This window comes from Malaclemys terrapin, chromosome 8 (assembly GCF_027887155.1).
Source record: "Malaclemys terrapin pileata isolate rMalTer1 chromosome 8, rMalTer1.hap1, whole genome shotgun sequence".
NCBI classification, from domain to species: Eukaryota; Metazoa; Chordata; order Testudines; family Emydidae; genus Malaclemys; species Malaclemys terrapin.
The window spans coordinates 106,510,194-106,534,538 of record NC_071512.1 but is presented as its reverse complement, the minus strand read 5'-3'; the positions used below and the strand labels follow the sequence as shown (position 1 = coordinate 106,534,538).

The following is a 24,345-nucleotide window of genomic DNA, read 5'->3' as shown; positions in this document are numbered from 1 at the left end:
ATAACAGTGGTCGCAACAGTGATCTATACAGTTACAGAATATGTCAATAACATCACAGCGGCGTAATGATCAGATAATGTTTCTTGCTTCTTATTTTCTTCATGCCCTTCTAAGTTTTTTTTTCCCCCCTTGATTGGTTTCCTGGACTGATTCTAGAAGAGGTGCCAGGAGTCAAAAACCTCACAAGTGCACCTTTGTCTCTTAATCTGATCCTGTTTCTCTTTTTTCCTTCCTTTTTGCCACACCTGAGGTAAATTTTTAAAAACCTTCTGGCATCTTATGGGACAGGATCTGGCTGTGCACACATTTAGAACTAGAGGACAAAAATGGGAATGAAGTGATGCGTAGAGGGCCACATCCAGCCCTCTCATCTATCCCCCTCCTCGTGTTGCACTCTCTTGTTTACTCTCTCATCATAAGACAATAACAAGAGGACATTGAACTAAATTGAAAAGGAATACAGATATTGAATTAAAAGCGAACTTTTTAGGCTCCCCCTGGGGAAAGGTCTGTGAGGCTCTCACCCTCTCTGATCTACTAATCCTCACTGGGGTCCGGACCACTGCAATCCATCCCATAAATAATAAAAATCCTCCGAGTTTTAGTCTTTGTAACCACAGAGCATTCATATGCACTGTGCACTTAATGTTAAACAGCCGCATAACATGTAACAAGTATCTGCAACTGTAAAGCAGAAATGCAAAAGCTCACCTCAAGCAGGGAAAATACTATCTCTAAGAAACAGAGTTAGGTGGCTTCAGTGGGGTTTCCCAACCAGTCATGGCTAGGGAATGTACTGTCGCTGTAGGGACTGCGTGTGTGTAAGGAGTTCAACCACGATGTATCCTCCTACTCTGTTTACTTTGCATCTGCAGTAGCACTGTGATTATGCAAAGGGACATATAAATGCCAAGTATCCCATAATTGCACTACATTTAGTCTGCCCTGCATCATTTGAAATAGCCTAGAAACTACAGACTGGACCTTAGGCCCCCTTTTGATCTGAGGCCATCTGCTGCCACAGGTTTCATAGGGTGGGTTGCTACAGCACTGACACAACCTCAAACTCCAACACATTTGTATTCAAGTAGAGATGTCCTGAAGCCTCTAATCATTTGATGGAGGTAGAAAATTTGAGTCTAAACTGTAAGAGGTTGTGCTGGTGACTTACTCTTTTCTTTGAGTTGGTACTGAAACCATGTTCAAACCTAGTATTTGGGGGGCACTGAGCTGCTAGAGGTACAGACTTACGTGGCCATTCAAAGCCTAGGTACTGACCAGTTGTTGATGTGAAAGTAGAGTTGTTAGTCTGTCCTGTCCAAATTCCAGCTCGGACATTCTGCTTACCAAAATTCCCGTTAAGAGCTGGGTGAAAAATTTTCATCGGAATGATTTTCTGATAAAACAGGTCCTTTTCGTAAAATGGGAATTTTATATGGAAAAATTTTAGTTTTGTGCCAAAAATTTGGTTTTTCCATGGTGAAAATTGAAACGACAACTGCCCTCCAGGAAGGCCTCATCAGCTACACTTTTTAGCAGTGAAATTGACAAAAGGCTTTCATGGGGGGTTGCTGCAGTGGAGTGCCTTGACTCTCTGCCTCTCATGGTATGTCTGCAGTGCAGTGAAAGCCTGGGCTCAGATTCAGCCTTGAGCCCAAATAGCTCTCCTGTCTACACACAAATCTCTTGGATTTGGGCTTGGACCTAGAGTTCTAGGATCCTCTGTGGGTGAAAGGCTCAAGCCCAAGTGAAGCTGGGACTCAGGGTTCAATCCCTGTTGCTTTGCAGTGTAGCTCAAGTTCCACTTGACCTGGGTCCTGGGAGTTCACCAAAGGTATCCCACAATCCTATGGGCCAACTTCCTTTGTCCTGTCTATCCCAAGAATCTCCAATTGACTCAAGTGAAAATGAAAGCCACCCCCTTGGTCATACAGCAGCTGCTCAGTGAGTCAGTGTTAACTCTTCCTTTGTCTTCTGACCACCGAGCTGCAAATACACCGTCAGAGAGCCTTCTGTGTTTGCAATCTGACCAGCCAGAAAAAGCTTTTTGCTAAGCGCGCTGCATCATGGTCACTGGAGCACAGACAGATTTTGGTGAATCTCTGGTGTGAGGTCAGCACGACTGTGGACTTGAGTAGGATTACCAGAAATAATATGCATATCAGCAAACAGTGAAGAAGATGGCAGCTTTGCAAATTTACCACACTGGTGATCTGTCCGGGGAGCGAATTAAGTGGTTCAAGAGTGAGTGAGTGGAGGACCAAGGACCAGAACTGACCTTGTGCAACTCACCAACGCTGTGCCTGTTTTATGAGGAATTTGACCAGATGCTGGGCACCGCATCAAGGATAGACCCACCTGTGGAGCACAATGACCTGTTCAGCTGGGATGGTGCCCTGATGAATCCAGCATGTGGACTTATGGAAGGCAGTAGCAGGTGCCAAGCAAGTACCATGAAGTAACTTTGTTGCTGAAACCGTCCCCAGAGCAGGCTTTGAAACAGGTTTAGCAGCAAATTCTGTTTGCTGCACCTGAGGAACATCCTGCAGCAGATACCGAGGGGCCGGAAGCCACCTCTGAGCCCGGTAAGTTTCTAGCTCCATGTTAATAGAATAATGGGAGGAATTTCCACTCTATGAACCAATGCAAAATTTATGAGATCCCCTGGCTAGCAGCATGTATCCGCTAATGCCGGACTCTATCCCAGAGACTTGGTGTCCACCCTTCCCTTTCTCCCCGCTACGTGGAGTTTAAAGTGGTGACTGGGAAATGCCAACAGTAAAGTACACCTTTAAAGAGTATTTTTACTGGAAAGGCACAGATTTTTTTGCTAGGGTAATTCCTGTTTCTTAAAAATATTACATTGCTGTATCTTTAAGTTTGCTGCTCTGTAATCCCTCAAAGGTCTATGGAGTGAGAAACAGTGAACTTTGTGTATGTGTTTGGGAAAATGTTTTCCATTTCCAAATCTAGTCCATTTCAGTTAGAGATACATAGCCCATAGAATAGGGGATAAAATAATTTGTCCCAAGTATGAGTGGGGTTTGAATTTTTGTCCAGAAATGTGCTGGGGGGTCGGGAGGAGGAAGGCTGTGGAGTTTTGCGTATTTGCATGCAACTGTAATAGCATAAGCCATGTGGAAGCTAACACAGCAATCCTGTTGATTCCCTCATGAATTGTGACCCAATCCTGCATGTTGATAGCTGCAAACTTTTCCTGAAGCAAGAACTGCAGATGGGTAGTCATGTTGTGAGGAAGGGCGTATTTTCCAGGGCAGTAAACTTGTACTGGTTGAATATTATTTTTTATATTTATTTTTCAATGATTTTAATAAGTTTAGGCCTTATAGATTGTCAACTTTAAACACATTTAATTTGAATAAAAATCTATATAATTTTTTAAAAAATAATAGATGATCTATCCTGTGTGCAAAGTTACACAAGAAATCTGTGGCAAAGTGGGGACTTGAACCCAGGTCTCCAAATCTTGCTTTTGTTGTCCTCTATTTTAAGTAATGTAGTAAAACTACAGGCTCTTCCTCGTTTAACTGTAAATAAGAGTATACTAGATGTTTGAGAATTTGCTCAAAGCAGTTTTGGGATTCTTGGAATATGAACAACAGGGACATTGCACTCCCACTGTCTATGCCAAAAAAGGGAAAGAAATCAAGTATGGATGGAACATAAAGTTCTGAAAGATAAATTCTGCCTATAGTTTAAGTAATGCTATTCCATATATCAGAAATATGACTGGTTTAAAGGCAAGACATGTTATGTATCATTGTTACTTAATTTTTAAGGAATGTAGTCTTAGTCTGTTAAAGATATGTACCGTATCTTTCTTCAAACTTTTTTGAAAGTTGAAGTTTAAACAGCTCCGAGAGACTTACTGTAAAAGGTACAAAATGTATTAGTACTGCAGAAGGTATTGCAAATGGTGATGAGGCATGTATAATGTTCCTCTTGGTTGGAAATCTGCTAATTTAAAGAGCTGCTTATTAGTGTAGTTACTGGAATGCTAGGAAAACACGAGATCTATTCCCTTTTCCTAAAGCAAGCTAGATATTTGAGGCTGTTGTGAATTCCAGCATGGGGAATTTTGTAAATGTATGTATCTGTCAGTAGTAGCAGAACGTAAGTAGAAATTTTGGGGATATAATTCTGTCTTCTGAACAATAGTGTGACTAGTTAAATATAAATAGTAAACTTGACTTAAGAATGTGTCTGTCCTGAGATGTCTACTGTACGTGATTTAAATGTATCCAACACCCAGAAGGTCAAGGACTAAGCCATTTACACCAAGTGAAAGAGAACTGAAATTATGATGCCTTCGAAGACCCACCCTCTGCAATAAAAAGGAGTAAAGAAGTTGCGTTGTCTGTTGTGTATTGTATTTAATTGTAGCATTATCAAATATTTTCCTGTTAAATAAACTTAAACTTCAAACATCTCTTTTGCTTTTGTTACACTTTCTTTTCCTTAAAAGTGGGTGGGTGGGTAATCTATCCTGACCTAAAACTCCATCTGTGAGATTTCATACAGATCATTTGCAGTTTGGCTATATAGTGTGGGAGAGTCAAAATCAAATGCATATAATCAAGCTTATAAAAGAAGGTTTTTCTCAGTCTCAATTATAGAATAGACTGGTGTCTTCTCATAATGATTAATCAAATAGAGTTGTGAAAGTTGGAGTGTACTTTAGTCTCCATGATAGTGTAGAATTTGGGTGGCTGTGAGTTTCTCTGTTGAGAACCTAGTATGGAACGTAGTGAAACTATGGAAGATACCTCTCAAGATCCAGCAGGTCCAAAGGAATGAAGAGAGGTACAGGATGTGTGGATGGCAGCTTGGCCCAACCTGTAAGAAAATCAAACTTGCCAACAAAGAGTTCTCTAGCCATCCAAGGAAGACAAATGAACCTTGTTGGGGATTCAGTGCTCAGAAAAATCGAAAGAACATTCTGCAGGGGACAAGTGGGCAACAGGACAGTATAGTGCCTTCCCGGAGCCAAGACACAAGACTCTAAGATTGGATAGGCGTCTGAAGCCTGCAGGCAAGGATCCATTGGTGATGGTTCATATTAGCACTAATGGGATATCCGTCATGAGATATCTTGCAGATAGTAGATGATTTCAGGGAATTCGGAAGAGTACTTTGACATTCTTCTTCAGCACTCTTCTCTGAGGTGCTTTCTGTCACAAAGGAAGACAGAAGGCAGAAGATTCTGAAAGTGAATTACTGGCTAGGTAAGTGGTGCAGGGTGGAGGATTTTGGTTTTGTGGAACATTAGTCCACCTTCTATAGGGGAGTTTGGATGGCTTCTACCTCGGCAGAAAAGGGTCCAATCTCCTCAGAGACAGGCTGGCTTAGAGTAGTCAGGAGGGGTTAAACTAGTAGCAAAAGGGAGGGTAAAAAGAGGGAAGATATGAGCACTCAGCACAAAATTGAGAGGTTGAGAACAAAATTAATCAAGGAACCAAAGGACGTGAAGAGAAGAAATTTTTGAATTGCCTATACAGCAATGCTAGGAGTCTGGGTAACAACAAGAGGATTTGGTATTGCTCCTTTATGAGCATATATTCTATGTAGTTAGTATTACAGAAACATGGAGGGATGATTCACATGATTGGAATGTTAAAACTAATGTTTATAACCTATTTTGGAAGAATTGAGTGGGCAAAAGGGGAGGGCGTGTGGTGTTTCCAAGTCACTGATAACTTGGAAGAAAATGATCTTGAATGCTTATGAATCAGTGTTCTATCAGATAAAGGACAAGATAGAGTACCAGCTGGTGTCTGCTATAGACCACCAAATCACACTAGGAAACAGGATTACTGCCTCCTTACTCACCTATTTAATATGTAGGGGAAAAAAATCCTGTGTGATCCTGGGGGATTTCAATTTGAGTGACCTGCTGGAGGTCTCATGTTGCAGAATTTCTAAACATTATAGATGACCTCAAAAAGTGCTGCAGCCAACACAATGGAATTCTATATTAGACCTTGTTCTAACACGTAAAGAGGAACTGATTACAGAATTAAAAAATGGTAGCTTAGGTACAAGTGATCATGACCGGTCACATTTATAATATGCAAATAGTGTAAAGGGAAGGCCGCTGTAAAAACAAAGAAAATTATATATAATAAATGGAAGAAAGGGGTATTTGATGAATATAAATCAGAAGTTAGGAGTTGTAGAAAATTGATAAAAGAAGCCAAGGGACACAAGGAGAAACCTTTGACCAGAAGAGTTTAGAACAATAAGGAATTTAAGTACACCTCTACCCCGATATAACGCGACCCGATATAATACGAATTCAGATATAACGCGGTAAAGCAGCGCTGGGAGGGGGGGGCGGGGTTGCGCACTCCAGTGGATCAAAGCAAGTTCGATATAACGTGGTTTCACCTATAACGCTGGAAGATTTTTTGGCTCCCGAGGACAGCGTTCTATCGGGGTAGAGGTGTATATTGGGAACAAAAAGTTCTTCTTTGAGGAGTGTCCCTGTGGGTGCTCCACTTTAGGTGTCTTGGCACCCTGTGCTTCTGGTCAGAAACTTGTGGTAGCAGTGCTCTGGTAAGCCGCGCATGCACAGCAGCTGTCTCATGCCGCTTTGAGCAGTTACCTCACCTGTGCAGCCAACCGTTACCCAGTACCTCCTCTACCACCTCTGGTTTTGGTCAGAACGAGAGCAGTGCCCTTCACAGCTCTCATATTCCTCTGATCTCTGCCCCTTTTTCAGTTTTCCCTCGTTATTGATTTCTCCTTTCATTTTTGTTTTGTCTACAATTAAAAAATTTTTTTTTCCCTCCCTGCCTCAGGTGGGTAGTCACCGAAGAGGCATTAGACCGGGACTATTCTCATTCTTTATTCAGCTTAGCCTCTCGGATATGCCTGTCTCTCCAAGTTTCAAGTGCTGTCAGACCTGCAGACTTTCAATACCAGGGACAGACGGCCGCTCGCAGTGTGTCCGTTGTCTGGGGGAGACACATTCCCCAAAAGTGTCCCCACTGCAAGAAACTCAGTGAGGACAAGGAAGGCAACAGCCCTCCAACTAAAACTTTTAATGATGGAGAGATCCCTCTGATCCCGAGTCTGCGACACCTCCTCGCCAGTCTTCACCTGCAGCTGCCTCAGATACGGGGTCCTCGTCAAAAATGGCTGCTAAGAACCCTGGTCCTAAAAAAGACCCCAAAAAGCGGTCTCAGGAGCTGTGGAGAGGCCTAAGGGAAGTGTCTTGTACTGGTAGCTTAGGTTGCCCAGAGTGAATCGTAGTTATCTCCTGTGCGCCAGGTGGATAGTGACGTGGAAGTAAGCATCCTGTAGGTAGAGGGCCGAGAGTAAATCTTTCTCCAATGCCGAAATTATGGTTGCTAGGGTTACCATCTTGAAGCGTAGTGTTCTCACAAACTTGTTCAGTTTGCGGGAACTGGACCGAGGAATTCTGCAAACTATATTCTGACAATGGGGATTCCCCTCAATAGACCTTTTAGCCACGACCCACAATGCCAAATGCCCGCAAAGTTGCTCCTGAGCGGGACTGGGACACAACTCTTTGGGAGAGGCCTTCCTTATGAAATGGGAGGCCACGCTCCTGTATGCCTTCCCTCCAATCCCCCCGTTGAGTCGTGTCCTACACAAGGTTAGACAAGATGACGACTCTGGGATTTTTGATTGCACCAACATGGCCCAGACAAACATGGTTCCCATACCTGGACCAGTTGGCTGTCAGATCACCATGAACCCAGGATGCCTCCCTAACCCCAACATTTCATCTCAAGGCCTGTTTAATCCATGGCTGGCAGAACTCGCAACATGCTGTTCTAAGGAAGTTCAAGACATTATACTAAACAGTGGACGTTCTCTCCACATACAAAACATGTGCACACAAGCGTAAAAGATTCTCTATCTGATGCCGAGACAAGCAGATCATTCCACAATCGGCCCCGTTACCTACTATCCTTGATTACATATTGACACTAAAAAAATCTGGCCTCTCGACTAGCTCACTCAGAATGCATTTATCAGACATCACCACTTTTCACGACAAGATGGACGGACTCACTGTTTTCACCCATCCACTGACTAAACGCTTTCTGAAGGGTATAGAGAACACTTATCCCACATTAAGGGACCCGACCCCTATGTGGGACCTCAACCTTGTTCTCCGTGCCCAATGGGCAAACCCTTCGAATTGCTAGCAACCTACTTGTTCCTACACTTATCCATGAAGGTTGCCTTTTTAGTAGCTATCATATCATCATGAAGGGTGGGAGAGTTGTGTGCCCCAATGGCACACCCACCTTATACCACATTCCTCAAGGACAAAGTCATCCTACGCCCACACACTAAATTCATACCCAAGGTCGCCTCCTCCTTCCAGCTCAATGAACCCATTTATTTACCTGTATTCTTTCCCAAGCCGCATGCCGACAACAGGGAGGTGTCCCTTCATATGCTAGATGTCCGCAGAGCACTGGCGTTCTATATAGAGAGAACAAAAACGTTCAGAAAATTGTCTAGGCTATTCGTATCCACAACAGAGGCCATACCATTTCCAAACAGAGACTTTCTAAATGGATCTCTAATTGTATCCAATTACGTTACCAAAATTACAATCTGCAAGCTCCTTCTGGACTTTGCATACACTCTACTAGAGCTATGTCCACATCCATAGCCTTTCTCAAACATGTACCCATCACTGACATTTGTAAAGCAGCTACATGGGCATCGCCCCATACTTTCACCAAACATTATGCCCTGGAGCAGCAGTCAGCTGCAGACGCTCACTCTGGATTATAGGTGCTCTCCACTGTACATACGGAGGGTCACTGCTCTTTAGTCACCTAAATTAGAACACCCACAGGGACACTCCTTGAAGAAGAAAAGGTTACTCACCTTGTGCACTAACTGAGGTTCTTGGAGATGGCTGTCCCTGTGGGTGTTTCACTACCCACCCACCCTCTCCTCTACTTCGGAGTTTCAGCTCGATCCTCTGGGGTAAAAAAGGAACTGGGTAATGGGTGGCTGCACGCGCGAGGTAACCGCTTGGAGCGGTGCAGGATGGCTGCTGCGCATGTGCAGCCAACTGGGGCACTGCTACCATAAGTCTCCAACTAGAAGGGCAGGGTGTGAAGACCCTAAAGTGGAGCACTCTCAGGGACAACCATCTTGAAGAACCTCCGTTACTGCACAAGGTCAGTAACCATCAGAATTTTGACGATAGTATTGGTTCATTACTGGATGGAAATGGTGGAATTATCAATAAATAATGCACAGAAGTCAGAAGTGTTCAATAAAGATTTCTGCTCTGTCTTTGTGGGGAAAAAGCAGATGATGCAGTCTCATCATATGATGGTAATACATTTCCATTTCACTAGTATCTCTGGAGTGTGTTAAACAGGGACAATTAAAGTTAGACATTTTTAAATCAGCAAGTCCAGATAACTTGCATTCAGGAGTTTTAAAAGAGCTGACTGACGCGCTTGCTGGACCATTAATGTTGATTTTCACTATGTCTTGGAACACTGGGGAAGTTCCAGAAGACAGGACAAAAGCTAATGTTGTGCCAGCTTTTGAAAAGGGTGAACAGGATGACCTGGGTAGTTATAGGTCTTGTCAGCCTGACATTGATCCTGGGCAAGATAATGGAGTACCTGAATTGGGACTAAATTAATAAAAAATGAAAGAAGGGTGATTAAGGAAAATCAATGTGTGCTTATGGGAAATAGATCCTGTCAAGCTAACTTGATATATATTTTTGATGAGGTTACAAGTTTGGTTGATAAAAGTAATAGCATTGAAGTAATATACTTAGACTTCTGTAAGGCATTTGACTTGGTTCCTCACGACATTTTGATTAAAAAAGTAGAACAATATAAAATTAACATGGCACACATTAAATGCATTAAAAATTGGCTAACTGATAGGTCTCAAAATGTAACTATAAACGCAAAATCATCACTGAGCGGGTGTTACCAGTGGGATCCCAGAAGGATTCTTTCTTGGCCCTATGCTATTTAACATTTTTACCAATGACCTGGAAGAAAACATAAAACCATCACTAATAAATTTGCAGATGACACAGCAATTGGGAGAGTGGTAAATAATGAAGAAGGCAGGTCATTGATTCAGAGCAATCTGGATCACTTGGTAAACTGGTCACAGGTAAACAATATTTGTTTTAATATGGCTAAATATAAATGGATATATCTAGGAACGAAGGATGTAGGCCATAGTCATGGAATGGGGGAGACTGACTCTGAAAAAGATGTTGGTGTTGTGGTGGATAATCACCTGAATATGAGCTCTGTGTGACACTGAGACCAAAAGAACTAATCTGATCCTGGGATTCATATTCAAGGGAATCTTGAATAGGAGTATAGATGTTTTTACCTCTGTTTTTGGCATTGGTGGGACGCTGCTGGAATATTGTAGCCAGGTCTGATGTTGATAATTCAAGAAGAAAGTTGATAAATTGGAGAGGGTTCATAGAAGAGCCATGGGAATGATTATAGATTAGAAAACCATTGCCTAAACCCTGCATTTGGTTAAGCATTGTATTATGTAACCTATAATTCATTAAAGTGTTAAAATATTAAGATCATGTTTTGTTTTTAAAGGAAAGCAACTGCTTCCCTTATCCAGCAGTGTGCACAGTGGAGTGGGACAATCAACATGGCAGCCAGCTGGAGAAACCTCAAACCTGGTCCGTATGAGAAACCAGTCTCTAGGACAGTCTGCTCCTTCTCTTACTGCTGGCTTGGTGAGTCTGATATTTTCTGATTTCTATTTTTCAAATAAAACTACCTAGTGAAAAGTTATTTGATCCTTTTCTTCAATAACTTTTCTATTAGGCTAACTCAACTATTTATCATGATGAGAGCTGCTGGAAAATGCAATTTTTCTTTTCTGGAAAATGGAATTTTTAGCTTGTCTTGGGCAGCTGTCTCCTGGGAATGCCCTGTTTCCCAGACAGCCAGCTCCCTGGGGGATTGGGCAGCATAGGGTGACAGCTGCTCAGGGATCTGGAGAGCCTGGGCTGGCAGGAAACCATGTAAGCAGGCTGGCTGGGCATCTTTCCTGGCTGCTTGCCTTGTTTCTATCAAAAATTTCAACAGAATTGACACGTTCCCGTGGAATGTTTCGATTCCATTGAATCTGCATTTTCCTGCTGAAAAGTCTATCAGAAAATTTTTGACCAGCTCTAGTCATGATTGCTTTTGATACAACTCTCTCTGAAATGGAGACCTTTCGCTCTTGATGTTCCTTTCTTAAGTACTGTAATTGACAAAGCACCTGGAAAAAAGTCAAAAGCACAAGACTGGGGAAGAGAAGATGAAAATAATCCTTAGATTTCCATTTAGTGATCTGTATTAAATAGCTGTCCTGTACTTTGGAACACAGATTGATAGGCTTTATTCCCATTTCTAGAGTGTTTACATGGATAATGTGTGTTTATGTAGGTTACACAAGATGCATTTTGGTGTCACAATCTTTGTTTTTTCAGGTTGTTATATAACTTGGTGTAATATATAGATTGGGATTGGTTTAATAAGGGTAAAATGATGTATCCTTTGTATAATTTAGATTGCAGGCCCTCTGGGATAGTGGCTATGGATTCACATAACGCAGCACCTAGCACACCATAGCTACTGAGTGATCTGTGACAGCCTGACAATATCCTGTAATACCCTAAATAAACCTTATGGGATTCAAGTTAATTTAAACCTTATTGAAATAAGTTTAACACCTTTGGCGTACATTATATTAAAAACGCAGTTGTGTATGTGTTTGTGTTTATTGTGGATTTTTATGTACCTTCCCTAGTAGGGAGGGGGGATGCTAATAAGCTTCCTTCATTATCAGCTTTTGAAGCCACTCCCCTGGGGAGATATGTATATACTAGTTCACACTGGATTTTTCAGAGACTAACAGACAAAGACAAACTTTTGGATGGAAAGCCTGAGTTTAAGCTGGCTCAGTGCCTGCCCTTCTTCCTGATCCAGACAACAGGCAGGACTCCTGGTTCACAGAAGGCCCCAATCCTTAGGACAGGTTTGGAAGGACTGAGCCTGCCAGAACATATTCTAGGGTGATGTCTGATAAGCTTGTTAGCATGCATATAGGTTCTTTTGTTGTTTTTAATTTATTTTCTCTGTAATGAGTTTTACATTAAGAATAAAATAGACTTGCATAGGAAGTGCTGAATGGTAACTGTTGACAATCACTCTGTCATCAGTCTCTGAAGAGAAGTAAGCAGGTCAGTGTAGGCAGACAGTCTTTGCTGGAAAATACAATGAAGAAAGGGAACTGTACAGCCTGGGAATATCCGGGTCAAAACAGGGAGAGATGCAGGTCTCCACCCAGAAAGGCATTGGCTGGGGAGCTGGAAGCCAAGAATGGGTGCCCTTGCTGAACCACTGAGGAGAAATACAGGTACAGTTGCCCTGAATTGTCACAAAAGCCAAATCCTAAACAGAGTTAAAGGATTCAACATGAATGAATACCTTGTCAGCTCTGGGAATGGTCAAGTTTTGGAAATTTCGACATAAGTTACTGTCTTATAATTTTGTTTCAGAAATAACAGATGTCTGGCATCAAATGGACCGTTCAAAATGAAATTTAAATCTTTAAAGAACAAAAATCGATGCATTTGCATTATTGGTAATTTTGGTTTTAAAATACATAGTTTTAATCTATGAACATCAGTCATAGATTATGGACTGACATTTTTGTGATTTGGCTTAATTGTACGGTGTCTTAGTTTGGTGGCTGTCTGCAGGCCTGGTTCTACCCGTTTTTGTTAGATACATAATCTTTCCAGGGGTTTGTAACTTGACTGTAGCAAAGTCAAAGACAAAGACAAAATGTTCTGACTTGTATCTTGGCACCCAACTGCTTATTTCAGGAGGACTTAAAAAGTATATTAAATATTTTAAAATAAAGGCTGACCTTTCTCTAGAACAAGGCAGATATGTTTCAGATTAGTTTTATATCATGCGCTAATGAAATTGGCCAATTTTATAAATAAAAAAATACTGTGAGGTTCTTAGTTTGGACTGCTGCTTTGTTAGTATTTTAATGATAAACTGTTGAATTAGTGGATGTAACTTTTATATTATTTAATTGGTTCCAGACATGCTAACTCATAAACTCTTCCTACTACATAGTGACATGATGATAAATTTGTACTTTTTGGCTCTATTGGCGCTTTCTGTGGTACTTATTGAAAGATTAAAAAAGCAAATTGGTTACCAAGGGCTTTTCTAAAGGTGTGGTTCACAAAAATTTTAGTGCTGCGGCCCCTTTAGAGAGATTTTAAAACTTGGTGGCTCACCACAACCAAATACCATTTTTTTGGCACACTCAGGACACTAAATTCAGGAGTTCAGGATGCTAGCTTCAAGAGGGACACTAGAGTTTGAGTGGTTTTGTGACTTTATTCAACTGCATACAGTTTGTTTAATTAATTGTATAAACGGATCTCATCCAGATTTTTAGAACTATAATCTTTAAAAAGGGATTTTTTGGTGTTTGGACGTAGCTAAGATTTTAGTGGGAAGAATAGTCATGTTTCAAGCTGCATAGTTGAACAATGTTTGGTTGAGACTCTGATAGCACCAGACAGAAGGGCATTTTCCAAGTTGAAACAATTTCTGTGTTTAGTTTTCACAGAATTCATTGCTGAAAACCCAAACTCAGAGAATGAAGTGAATGGAAGCAGCACTTTTACAGCTTCATCGCTGAATTCTTTGTAGTCTTCTTTAAGAGAAATCCAAAATTCCTGGTTTGTTAAATTTGAAAACTTTAGTCTTCGTTTTGTGATCACTAAACAGTTCCAAGAGATTTTCTTGAGGTGAGATAGTTAAGGTTGGAATGGAGTCAGCTGTTACTGAGAATGGGTTTTGAATCCAGTCAGTATCTGGAGATTCTTATTCAACTCCAGGAAAATAATAATGAAAATGGGAATACAATCCAGACAAATGAGTTAATATTTGGTCTTTAATAGTGTTTTGATCACTTCAATTCTGTTCTTTTAAAAAGTCTGATAACACTGGATCTCAGTAATTTCCTTTTCCTTGTGACCTCTTTAAAGACAAACCTTCATGAATCCCCCAGTTTTCTTTCATATCTACATATTTATATTTTTACCTTGAAGTTTTAGGTTAAGTGCATTCAGCTGGACACAAATGTCCACCAGGTAAGCTAACATAGTCAGGAAGTCCACATTGTACATATAATCTGCAAGGTCTGTTTTCCCAAAGAAAAAAATTCTGATTGTGTCACAAATCAGATGTGTTGTGACACACTTCCCACATGCCAATCTCCCGAGGTCAACGTGAAACAGAAGCTGAGTGTGGTCAGAGCCCATGTCTTCACACAGCATATTAAAACAGTGTGTTCACTGCCAGGGATTTTTATAAAATTAACAGGTTTAAGAACACTGTTGAGGGCCTCATGTACTTCAGGTTGCAACCTCTTTCTTTCTTTCCAAAGCTTGGAGATGAATCATTCAGTGTGTCCAAATTGCTGCTTGTGCCACTTTACTCATGCAGCAACCCCACTCTGCTTTCTGCTGCCCCAACAGTGCACAGTTCCACAAACACATCCCAGTTAGGATCTTCATCCACTATGAATTTATCGACCATCTTGAATATTTCCTCACCAGTTATTTGGATTGGTATATGGATTGGTATTTATTTGCAAAATAAAAGTTCTTCAACTATTGTGCCTGTTTTGAAAGTCTTATATAACATAGAAGCTGAGCCATTTTGGCTGTCTGTAGATTCATCAAGCTGCGGTGCAAAATATTGACTCTTCTTAACTTGTTTTATCAACTAGTCCTGGACATTTTCTCCAAGATTATCAGTGCATCGACGGATGATATTTGATATAGGACTGGTTTTCAGTGCTATGGCTGCTTATTCCCCATCATAATTCGACCTGTCTATTGCTGGTGGAAATAGAAGGATTTCACCAATGTTGTGCACTTGTTTACATTTTGCAATTCACATGGCCACAACATAACATGCTTCTAAGGCTTTTTGAGGAACAGTTGCTTCTTTAGACATAACTTTTGTTTTGCTGCTTCAGTTCTTCTTGTTTCTGGGCTCTGATTTACAAATTCTAGGTGTTTGGTTTCTAAAGGTCTTAGTAGTTTCCCTGGCCTCATACTTTAATTTACTAACATTTGAAAACAAATGACACACTGTGGCTATGGACTTTGTACAGTAATATCAAGACCTGAAAAATCCAAACATTAGGTGGTGGTGTCATATTGTCTACTTTTCTGTTTAACATTATTAAAATCCTTTTTGTCTTCAGCTGAGGTTAGCTACATGTAAGCTTAGCAGTTGGAAAAAATTGTTCCATTATAAACAAGATGCACACGTCTCTCCCTTAGCACCCTTCCCCTATCTCCTAGTGTTGGTGCTGCTGCTTCTGGTGCTAGGAGCTTCTTTGCGCTCTGCTCCAGCAGGGGATTTTAGCTGAGACACTTTCTGCTGAAGGCTACCTGCATAAGATGCAGACCCGTAGATAAGATTCAATTTTTTTTTAAAGCCTACTTTAATAGTCTTTTAATTAGGAAACTCCCCTGCCCTTCCCCCACAAAACAATTGTTATTGTTAAAGGCATGTTTTGTTAAAGGAATGTGGATTGCATTTTTTCCCAAACGCTTGTGGCTCTCCTATGAACCCTTTGTGATTCCCCAAGGAAGCCATGGTTCACAGTTTGGGAAGCACTGTTCTACAGTAAACTTTTTGACTTAAAAGAATGGAGTTGAGCTGTAATGTTGAAATTTTAATACTTGCCTCAATGTGTGCTGTAGTGCTCAGGCACAGATGCATATGATCACACTCTATTTTCATTGCTCTATACTAACTTACATTGGGGTTAATTAAGGATAGAGATTCAGATGTAAAGCCATGACTCTGAATTTCATTGCTTTTGTTAGTTTAAATCAGAACTTTTAAAATTATTTTAACAGTTGTTAGTATTCAATTTTATACTGAGATGGGTTCCAAAACAATGACTAATAGCTTGTGGCAAGATGAACACTGAATTAAATGTAATGAATTCTGGGACTTTGGAACTACTTACATGTTTGGAGCTGTTTTAGTATGCTTGTGGTATTGGAAGATGTTTTACAAATTACAACAGGAAAAGGCTCCTTGCCAGGAGAATTAATCACTTCGGAAAAATGGCTCTGAAAAGAGAGAGATTAATATTGACATTATACTCCTCTATTTATCTATCCGTTGATTCTCAGAGTTTGAACTTTTGTAGTGGTATGTATGTCATTTCAGAATGTTCATTATATGTTTCCATAAAATAGATGGAACAGGAAGAGAAAATGGCAATCTAGTGCCAAAAAGGTGGAATGTTGAAAAGAGTCATCTTTACTGCATGCACTTGAGTGGCTTGTTTCTGCTCCCACTCGTTTGACAATCTGGACTTGGTTTTCCTGTGGTGTTTGAATTTGCTAGGTGAAGTGGCCTGTCATGGGCCTCCTGGCTCCTGTGCTTCAGTTGCTATCTCTTAGATTTTGAACACATTCATGAAGTAAATTGATAAAGTAACAATAACAAACCTGCCGAGACCGGAGTGCAGCTTTTTAAACAAATAAGACTGACAACTAAGTTGCTTATGAATATTAGCTCACAAACACCTAAGAGTGTTCTAGATTGTCAGAAACCCAATTTACAGGTAGGGGAAAATGTTTCTGCATTTACATATGTGGCAATCTGGATCCAGGGGCTTCAAGTAGCAGAGCCCATTGGATCCTTGACTCTGTACAGACTGACCGTGCTCAGTACTCTCCTCTAGAGGAACCCAGCATTGGCAGATGCCAATCAAGCCTATTGGGCCTTTTAAATGTATGTGAGGACTTTCAGGTGGTGACCTCACTCCATTCTTCTGCTGAATCCCTCTAACTCTTCTAGCCATAAAGTAGCTATGGCTCTACTGGAGTGACCATGAGTCCTGCAGGTGGCGAACACCCGGAAGTTTTTTACAGTATTTGCAGACATTAGAGGACTTTACCACCTAGCTGTGATGGTCATGGAAAACTTGACCTTTTTGACATGCTTTCTGATCATAAGTCTGAGGGAGTCTGGGTGAGTTTTATGTACAGCTTGCAGGTTCTAAGTTAGCGGTATGAGTTCGGGAAAAGGACTTGGGCATTATTGTGAACAACTCAGTGGAGACCTGTATTCAATATGCTGTCAAAAAAAGCAAACAATAAGTTAGTATGTTCAAGGAATGGTTTGGAGAATAATACATAAAATATTATAATGCTATTAGGTAAATCAGTGGTTGGCTTTCAAAGGATATTGCAGAATTCATCTGGATTGGCTAGTGAGAATGTTAGGGGATGGAAAAATTCTCATTGAGAGTGTGAAAAAACTGAAATTGTTTACTTTATGAAAGAGTCCAATAAAAGGGGACATGATCAAAATATACAAAATGAATGGTCTAGAGAAGATAGATCATGAGCTTGTCTTCTGTCTCGTAACACAAGAACCAAGGGAAAATTCTTTCAAACAATGAGCTTTCAGACAGTGGAATTCATTGACACAGGATGTTGGTTAGACTATGAACTTGACAAAATTCATGGATGTTTAAGTAGATAACAAGAATATTCAGAATCATAGCTAATTAAAAAAAAGGGCTTAAACTAATTTTTAAACTGTTAGAGCAGGGGTGGCCAACCTGAGCCTGAGAAGGAGCCAGAATTTACCAATGTACATTGCCAAAGAGCCACAGTAATATGTCAGCAGCCCCCCCCATCAAGTCCCCCACGCTGCTCCCAGTGCCTCCCACCCACTGGCAGCCGCGCCGATCAGTGCCTCCCCCTTCCTCCCTGCACCTCCCAATCTGCTATTTTCGGCGTGGAGGAGGCTCTGAGAGGGAGGGGGGAGGAGCGAGAGCACGGCAGGCTCAGGGGAAGGGGTGGGAAGGGGTGGAGTGGCAGCAGGGCCTGTGGCAGAGCCAGGGGTTGAGCAGTGAGCAACCCCCCCCCCAACTTTCTCACATTGGAAAGTTGGCGCCTGTAACTCCAGCCCTGGAGTTGGTGCCTGTACAAGGAGCAGCATATTAACTTCTGAAGAGCCGCATGTGGCTCCGGAGCCGCAGGTTGGCCACCCCTGTGTTAGAGGTTAGAATGAGATCTTCATGGGGCAGATGACCCCATATGTCCCTATTTCAGGGTTTTTTGCACGTTCTTCTGAAGTATTTGGCCACTGTCAGAGACAAAGTTCTGAAATACCTGGACTACCATTATGGTGCCAAATGTGAGAAGAACAGATGTCTTAGGATTCATATAGAACCCCTCAAGCACTGTTTGCCCCTCCTCATGGAAAAGAAATATCTGACAGTAAATGTTGCATGTTGGGTAAAATGCAGTTTCCTGGAAGGACTGAGAGAACTTTCTACCCTCTCAGGGTATCCGATACTAAGATGGTCCCAGAATAAGAGCAATAGATGATCCCATCTTCTGGGTCAGCAAAAAGACAATGATCCGAGGAGAGAAATTACTTTGAAGGGACCTGTCAGTAGAAAGATAGTGGCTTCTGTGAAGAACCTTTGAATCTTTGGGTTTTTTTCTACTCTGTCTGCCTGGTATAAAACGTATACAGCAAACTGAAGCTTGTAGATGACTGCAAAACTTTAGCAGATCCATGGAGGCCAATGATCATAGAATCATAGGACTGGAAGGGACCTCCAGAGGTCATCTAGTCCAGTCCACTGCACTCATGGCAGGACTAAGTATATCTAGACCCTGACAGGTGTTTGTCTAACCTGCTCTTAAAAATCCCCAATAATGGAGATTCCACAACCTCCCTAGGCAATTTATTCCAGTGCTGAACCACCCTGACAGTTAGGAAGATTTTCCTAATATCCAATCTTAAACCTCCTTTGCTGCAATTTAGCTCTTTGCTTCTTGTCCTATCCTCAGAGGTTAAGAAGAACAATTTTTCCTCCCTCCTCCTTGTAACAACTTTTTATGTACTTGCAAACTGTTATGTCCCATCTCAGTCTTCTCTTTTCCAGGCTAAAGAAATCCATATTTTTCCAATCTTCCCTCATACTTACCTTTAATCATTTTTGTTGCTCTTCTCTGGACTTTCTTCAATTTGTCCACATCTTTCCTGAAATGTGGTGCCCAGAACTGGACACAATACTCCAGTTGAGGCCTAATCAGCGCAGAGTAGAGCGGAAGAATTACTTCTCGGGTCTTGCTTACAACACTCCTGCTAATGCATCCCAGAAGGATGTTTGCTTTTTTTGCAGCACTGTTGACTCTCATTTAGCTTGTGGTCCACTATGACTCTCAGATCCCTTTCTGCAGTACTCCTTCCAACCAAGCTGTGGTTCCAACCAAGCTTCCTTTTCTGGGCTAAGCACTTTTGTTCGTATGCAGTGCCACATGCCACATTATTTGGATGATATCCAGAGTCATGGTCTTGACTGCATCAGCTAAAAGATCTTTGTAACTGAAACAATATACTGTACATTGGATTAATTTTCCAAAGCCAGAGTAACAACTCTTCCTTTTAGAAGCAGTGTGCTCTTTGGAGAAGTTAGAAATGATCCAGTAATCTGTATCCACTTCTTAGAACTATGGTCTACCCTATGACAGGCCTATGAGTTGAAGCTCTAGTTTGTATTTTAAAAGGAACAACATATTCAGTGTCTTGAGTCTATTTGCCTTGGAAAAAGTCTGAGGCAGTTCACTTTCAGCTCCCAAAGACCTGACTACAAGCTCCTTTCAAGTTTTGAGCAGTCAGCTAGACGGTGCAAGGGCCCAGATGCAAAGCCCCCACAGCAGGGGAAGCTGAGAGACTCCTTACATGCTTGACTCCAGACAACATTGGACCAATGGGTCCAAGACACACATGTTCCCCAATAAAATTCCCCAATCATGAATGTGTATATTTGCACAGAGCTATGCAGATGGGATAGTGAGGGGATGGTTGGAGTGGTGGGCTCAGTGGAATTTGAGGTTGGGGCTGTTGGAAGTTTGACGACATCCGTAGTGGGGCAGAATTACGGTTGTAGTTTATTCTCTCTGATGTACGGTCATGTGGTGTGCATTTTTGGTGGAGGAGAGGGTATGTATCATTGGTTGCCTTAAGTTTTCATTTTCTTGCTTTTAGGTTTTGTTTTAGGTATGTCATGTATAGCCCAACCTTAACTGACACACAACACTGTTTTTGTGTATTAATATTGATAAGTAGTCAAAAGCATATACAAAAATGGTGTTTGAGAGTATTATTGGCTCTGCTCTCTGACAGCAGAAGCAGAACTCTTCTTTAGTACAGAATGGTCTATTTCAGAATTGTATTAATTCCTTGCTACTGAATAAATGTGTGTGGTGTATGTCTGTGAAAACCTCAGTAATTCGGGGTTGCTTCCAATGTTTCTTCTAATTTTTTCCATCCATGTGCGCGGAATGAATTTTGTTACGTGCAGCACCAATATTGAGGTAATATGCGGATATGTGCTATCACTTCTGTACTTTCGCGGCAGCCCTTATTCCACCAAGAGCACACAACGTCTTACTGCTAGTACCTAGCTGGGTCTTAGGGAAGGTCTGTCTTCAGGTGACATCGGCAGTACCTATCAGTACATGCTTTGCAAACTATACATTTAAATGCACCACTGAAATGCAACCTGAGGAAAGTCAGCAGCCAGCTAGGCCAACAGCACAGAGAGCACCCTGCAGTAGTTTGAAAAGAGAAGAGGAATTTTGGATAGGAAGAATCTTTTCCTTTTATGCAAAATGCTGGAGATATTTAATTTTCAGACAGGGCTTCATCTGTAAAGGTCTTATCTGAATGTAAAATATTAGAAATATTAGAAATCAAAGTGAATGTTTCTTTTTAAATCAGGACACTAAGGCTCAAAATAATTTTTAAAAACACTCAAATTCCCCTTACTACCATCCTCTTATATTAACAATACAAAGCACTCTAAAAGTCCTATAGACTATTCAACCTTCATGTTTATATTTTTACACTGGATCAGCTTGGACAATTAAAGTAGCACAGTCAAGTTCACCTTCAGAATCTCATGCACAGATAAAATGTTCCAGTGTCTTGGTTATTACAGTGAAACACACCTAGCTTTGTAAATTTACACGGCACTTTACAAACACATGGGCTCAGGCAAACTTTCACTTCACATGAAGTTCTCCCACTTCTTTCCTTGAGGCCACTCACATGAGTAACAGCTAAGTGAGTAATACTTTGCAGGATCAGGCCCCTAGATAAACCATGTGGTCCTCCTGCCACAAAAAACTTTGCAAACATTGCTGGGGTGGTTTAAATCCACAACAGGGAATTGTTGTCATTGGAAATCAGACAAAAACAGTCACACAAACATTTCCATTAGTCCTAGTTTTGGTAATTTCCTTTTAAAACACAAATCTAAAAGCCATCGATATTTAGTGCTTTTCCTTTATAATTCTTAGTGTTTTACAGAGGAAGGTCAATATCATTATTCCCATCTGGAAAATGGGGAAACTGAGGCGCAGTGTGGGGTGAGGTGACTTCCCAAGGCCACGCAGAAACTCAATGGCAGAGCTGGGGAAAGACCCAAAGTCTCTTGACTCCCAAGGCTCCCACATCTGGGGCTGCAGCAGGGAGAGAGGACTCCTCCAGCCCCGGGGCTGGGGGGGAGAGGCGTCTTTCCTGTCTCCGCCACAGCCCTGCAGGCCCCAAGCTTCTCCAAACCCCCATCACTACCGCCCACCTTGCCCCACTGCCCCCACCCACAGTACACATTCTCCATGTTCACCTGTGTGTGGGCCTGTGCGGTTGGTGCACAGCCCTTGATGGCTTCCTGTGCAGCCCGCAAGCACACACCCTAGAGCAGTAGTCCCCAACCTTTTTGTGTCCAGTAGCACATTCATGTTTTCAGAAGAGTGTGGCGGGTGCCAACAATTTTTCAAGGCTTATTTTGTTTTTGTACATTAAATAATAAGAAAAACATCATATTTAATATTACATAATATATGAATCCAGAGAGAAGAGAGAAGCCGGAGAGAAGCTGCAAGGACAGAGAACACTGGCGCCCGGAGCCCCGGAGTACTCTGTCCCCAGTAGGCGCGGGGCCCCGGCTTCTCTCCCCTGCTGGGCACTAGGCGGGCCCCGCGCTTGCCGGGGACAGAGAACACTGGTGCCTGCAGCCCCGGAGTACTCGGTCCCCGGCAGGCCTGGGGCCGCGGCTTCTCTCCGGCTTAAGCTGCAGCCCCGCGCCTGCCAGGGACAGAGAACACTGGTTCCTGCAGCCCCGGAGTTCTCTGTCCCCAGCAGGCATGGGGCTCCGGCTTCTCTCCCCTGCTGGGCACTAGGCGGGCCCCGCACCTGCCGGGGACAGAGAACACCGCGCCCACAGCCTGAGTTCTCTGTCCCCGTCAGGCCCGGGGCTGCGGCTTCTCTCCCCTGCTGGGCACTAGGCGGGCGCCATGGCGTCCGTGGGCACCACGTTGGGGACCACAGCCTTAGAGGGAACACAGGTTGCTTTTATGTTAAACCCAGGGTGACCAGATGTCCCGATTTTTTAGGACAGTCCCATTTTTTGGGGGCTTTGTCTAATATAGGTGCCTATTACCCCCCCACCCCAGTCCCGATTTTTCACACTTGCTGTCTGGTCACTCTAGTTAAATCTAAACCAGCAGTTTCATATTTTGTACATCTTTCTCTGCAACTACTTGAGTCTTTGATGCAGTAATGCCATCTGCTGGTGGAGACTTGTCAATTTAAGTATCAGAGGGGTAGCCGTGTTAGTCTGAATCTGTAAAAAGCAACAGAGGGTCCTGTGGCGCCTTTGAGACTAACAGAAGTATTGGGAGCATAAGCTTTCGTGGGTCAGAACCTCACTTCTTCAGATGCAAGACTGCCCACGAAAGCTTATGCTCCCAATACTTCTGTTAGTCTCAAAGGTGTCACAGGACCCTCTGTTGCTTTTGTCAATTAAAAAAAACCTCAAGTCTGTAATTTCAAGTTGTGGCAAATTTTGCTGCAAACGGTGTTCAAAGGCCCTGGCGAAAGTTACAATGAGATTGTATAGCACATGAGTGTTTTAGTGTTGAGATCATACCATACTGGAGCCATTTAGTGGTGACCTAGCTTTGCTTTGGAAGCCATTGTGCGGAGGAACTAATTTTTTTAAAATTGCATTATAGCTTACAATATTTTACTGTCTTTGCTGTTCTTGTCTTAAACTCAGCAATTAGGATGGTAGAAAACATTTAAGAAAACAATTTTTTTCTGTTTCTCTTAACACGAGAAAAAGGATATGGTGCCATCTAGTGTTTTTATGGAAGTAGAACAATCTTTAGTATTTTGCGTAAATCCTAGGTGGCCTTAAGACCTATTGTTGCCGATATATTAGGTATTGTTTACTACAGAAGGAGGAATTTGTATTTGGTGAGTGTACACTTCATTTGCATTCATAAGTGGGACATCCAGTTGTTCAATAGAAATTTGCTTAGCTATGATAAATAGGTAACCTTATTTTAAGCTTGTTCATATTTGAGATGGTAAGACACTGATTATCAGAATGTTATGGGAGACATCAACTAAGGGCACGTCTTCACTACCCGCCGGTAGCAATCGATCTATTGGGGATCGACTTATCGCGTCTAGTGAAGACGCGATAAAATCGATCCCTGATCGCTCTGCCGTCGACTTCGGAAATCCACCGCGGCAAGAGGTGGAGTCGACGGCGGAGCGGCAGCGGTCGACTCGCTGCCATCCTCACAGCCAGGTAAGTCGACCTAAAATACGCAACTTCAGCTACGCTATTCACGTAGCTGAAGTTGCGTATCTTAGGTCGACCCCCCGCCCCCTCCACCCCCCATAGTGTAGACCTAGCCTTAGTTTGGTTAATCAAGGACATTTTCAATGTAATTGATATCTGAAGTCCGATCATTACCCTCCTTTAGCTAACAAAGAGTTTTGAATCGCTGAGACTTTGATTGTAGAGGTTGAACTACATAGTTTTGTTAGGAAGCAATATGATAGCACAACAGTTATACTTGTATGAATGAATTTGAGTTATTTTTGTGTAAAGTTATGGAAGTTGCACCCTGAAATAATCAGATGAGAAAAAGACGGAGGTATTTGAGAAGGGAATTGGGTGGATTTGGATAGGGTTACATAAATAACAGTCTCAGTTCATGTACACTTATGACTAGTTCTAATAGTTTTAATTCATTTCTTGTAAGATTCACAGCAGGAGTAAATCTCTGAGAGATTTGGATGAAGTCTTGGCAAATGAATTTTGTGAGAGCATTCGAAGCATAAGGGATGGACAGTGTGGAAGAAGACACAG

At 42.0% G+C, this 24,345-nt stretch overlaps 1 protein-coding gene across 3 annotated transcripts in view; it reads left to right on the top strand.

The window, feature by feature from the left end:
* Positions 1–24,345, top strand: part of MAST2 (microtubule associated serine/threonine kinase 2) — a 344,273-nt gene that overhangs the window by 39,137 nt on the left and 280,791 nt on the right. For all 3 annotated transcript variants that reach the window (XM_054036560.1, XM_054036559.1, XM_054036565.1), the window contains exon 3: positions 10,623–10,765. In XM_054036560.1, coding sequence (XP_053892535.1) covers positions 10,623–10,765 — 143 coding nt within the window. The remainder of the gene's footprint in view (positions 1–10,622; positions 10,766–24,345) is intronic.